Below are 1035 nucleotides of genomic sequence, written 5' to 3'. Positions count from 1 at the left end.
CACACACACACACACAACAAAACATACAATAAAAAACATGAAAGATAACAACTACAAAAAGTCAAATATCTGGGTGCCTGGATACCTGGAGTTGTCATCTCTGACTCAGAGGTTGACATGTAATGACCCTCCATCCTTCATTGTCGCGAGCTGCCCTTACACATTCCGCCACATCCAGGCCTGTCCATACGTCTATATGTTGTCCATCCAAGTTACTTAACGCTATCCGTACGCCTTGGGGTCATTTTGTATCCCCGGAGTTGTATTCTTCACATGTTCTAACATGCATTTAGTACGAAGATCTCTTTGAAACTTTCAGTATTTCTCTAAAAATCATTTTGACAGACTGCTCTGCAAAGCGTACGGATCGGATAAACGAGTAAATTTCCTCTTTTAAAGTGGTGGCACAGAGTTCCCCACGTCGAAGGATACGATAGTAGATCACGACATACGTTTAAAAAAGCCAATTAATAAACCAATGAACAAACCACGACATGAACTCTCTTGACAGCATACGCAAGAAGCAACAGCAACAGCAGCAACAACAGCACACCGAGCGGCTCCCTCCGACAGAAGGGTGTGTTTGAGCGGAGTTTTGGCTCTCAGCTGCTCAACGCTCACTCGTCCGACCGCTACAATCTGATGGGAGTCCTGGAGGACCACGCGAGGAGGACGCTGAAAGACGATGAGTGCACGGCCGTGCTGAGACACGTGCATAATGTGAGTTGATGAAAGGGGGAGGAGAGGCAGAGGGAGGGGGGAAGGGAGGGGGAGAGAGGGAGAGAGAGAGAGAGAGAGAGAGAGAGAGAGAGAGAGAGAGAAGGCTAGAGCGAGGGGGGAGGGAGGGGAGGGGAGAAAGAGATGGTGGACTCCAGAGATTTAATTTCTTAGACAGAGAGAAGAGAGAGAGAGAGAAGAGAGAGACAGAGAAAGAAAGAAACAGACAGAGTGAGAGAAAGAGTGAGAGAAAGAGAGAGAGAGAACGAGAGAGAGAGAGAGAGAGAGAGAGAGAGAGAGAGAGAGAGAGAGAGAGAG

The 1035-nt window shown here is 47.7% G+C and overlaps 1 protein-coding gene across 1 annotated transcript in view; it reads left to right on the top strand.

Annotated features, from left to right (window-relative positions):
- Positions 1–1035, top strand: part of LOC101849653 — a gene marked incomplete in the record, with an annotated part of 73610 nt that overhangs the window by 65949 nt on the left and 6626 nt on the right. Inside the window, 1 exon segment of the mRNA XM_013088951.2 lies at positions 512–720. Within this exon segment, the coding sequence (XP_012944405.1) occupies positions 512–720 (209 nt within the window).

This window comes from Aplysia californica, unplaced genomic scaffold, assembly GCF_000002075.1.
Source record: "Aplysia californica isolate F4 #8 unplaced genomic scaffold, AplCal3.0 scaffold00842, whole genome shotgun sequence".
In the NCBI taxonomy this organism is placed as follows: Eukaryota; Metazoa; Mollusca; class Gastropoda; order Aplysiida; family Aplysiidae; genus Aplysia; species Aplysia californica.
The sequence above is the reverse complement of the archived record's forward strand: the minus strand, read 5'-3'. Positions and strand labels throughout refer to the sequence as shown.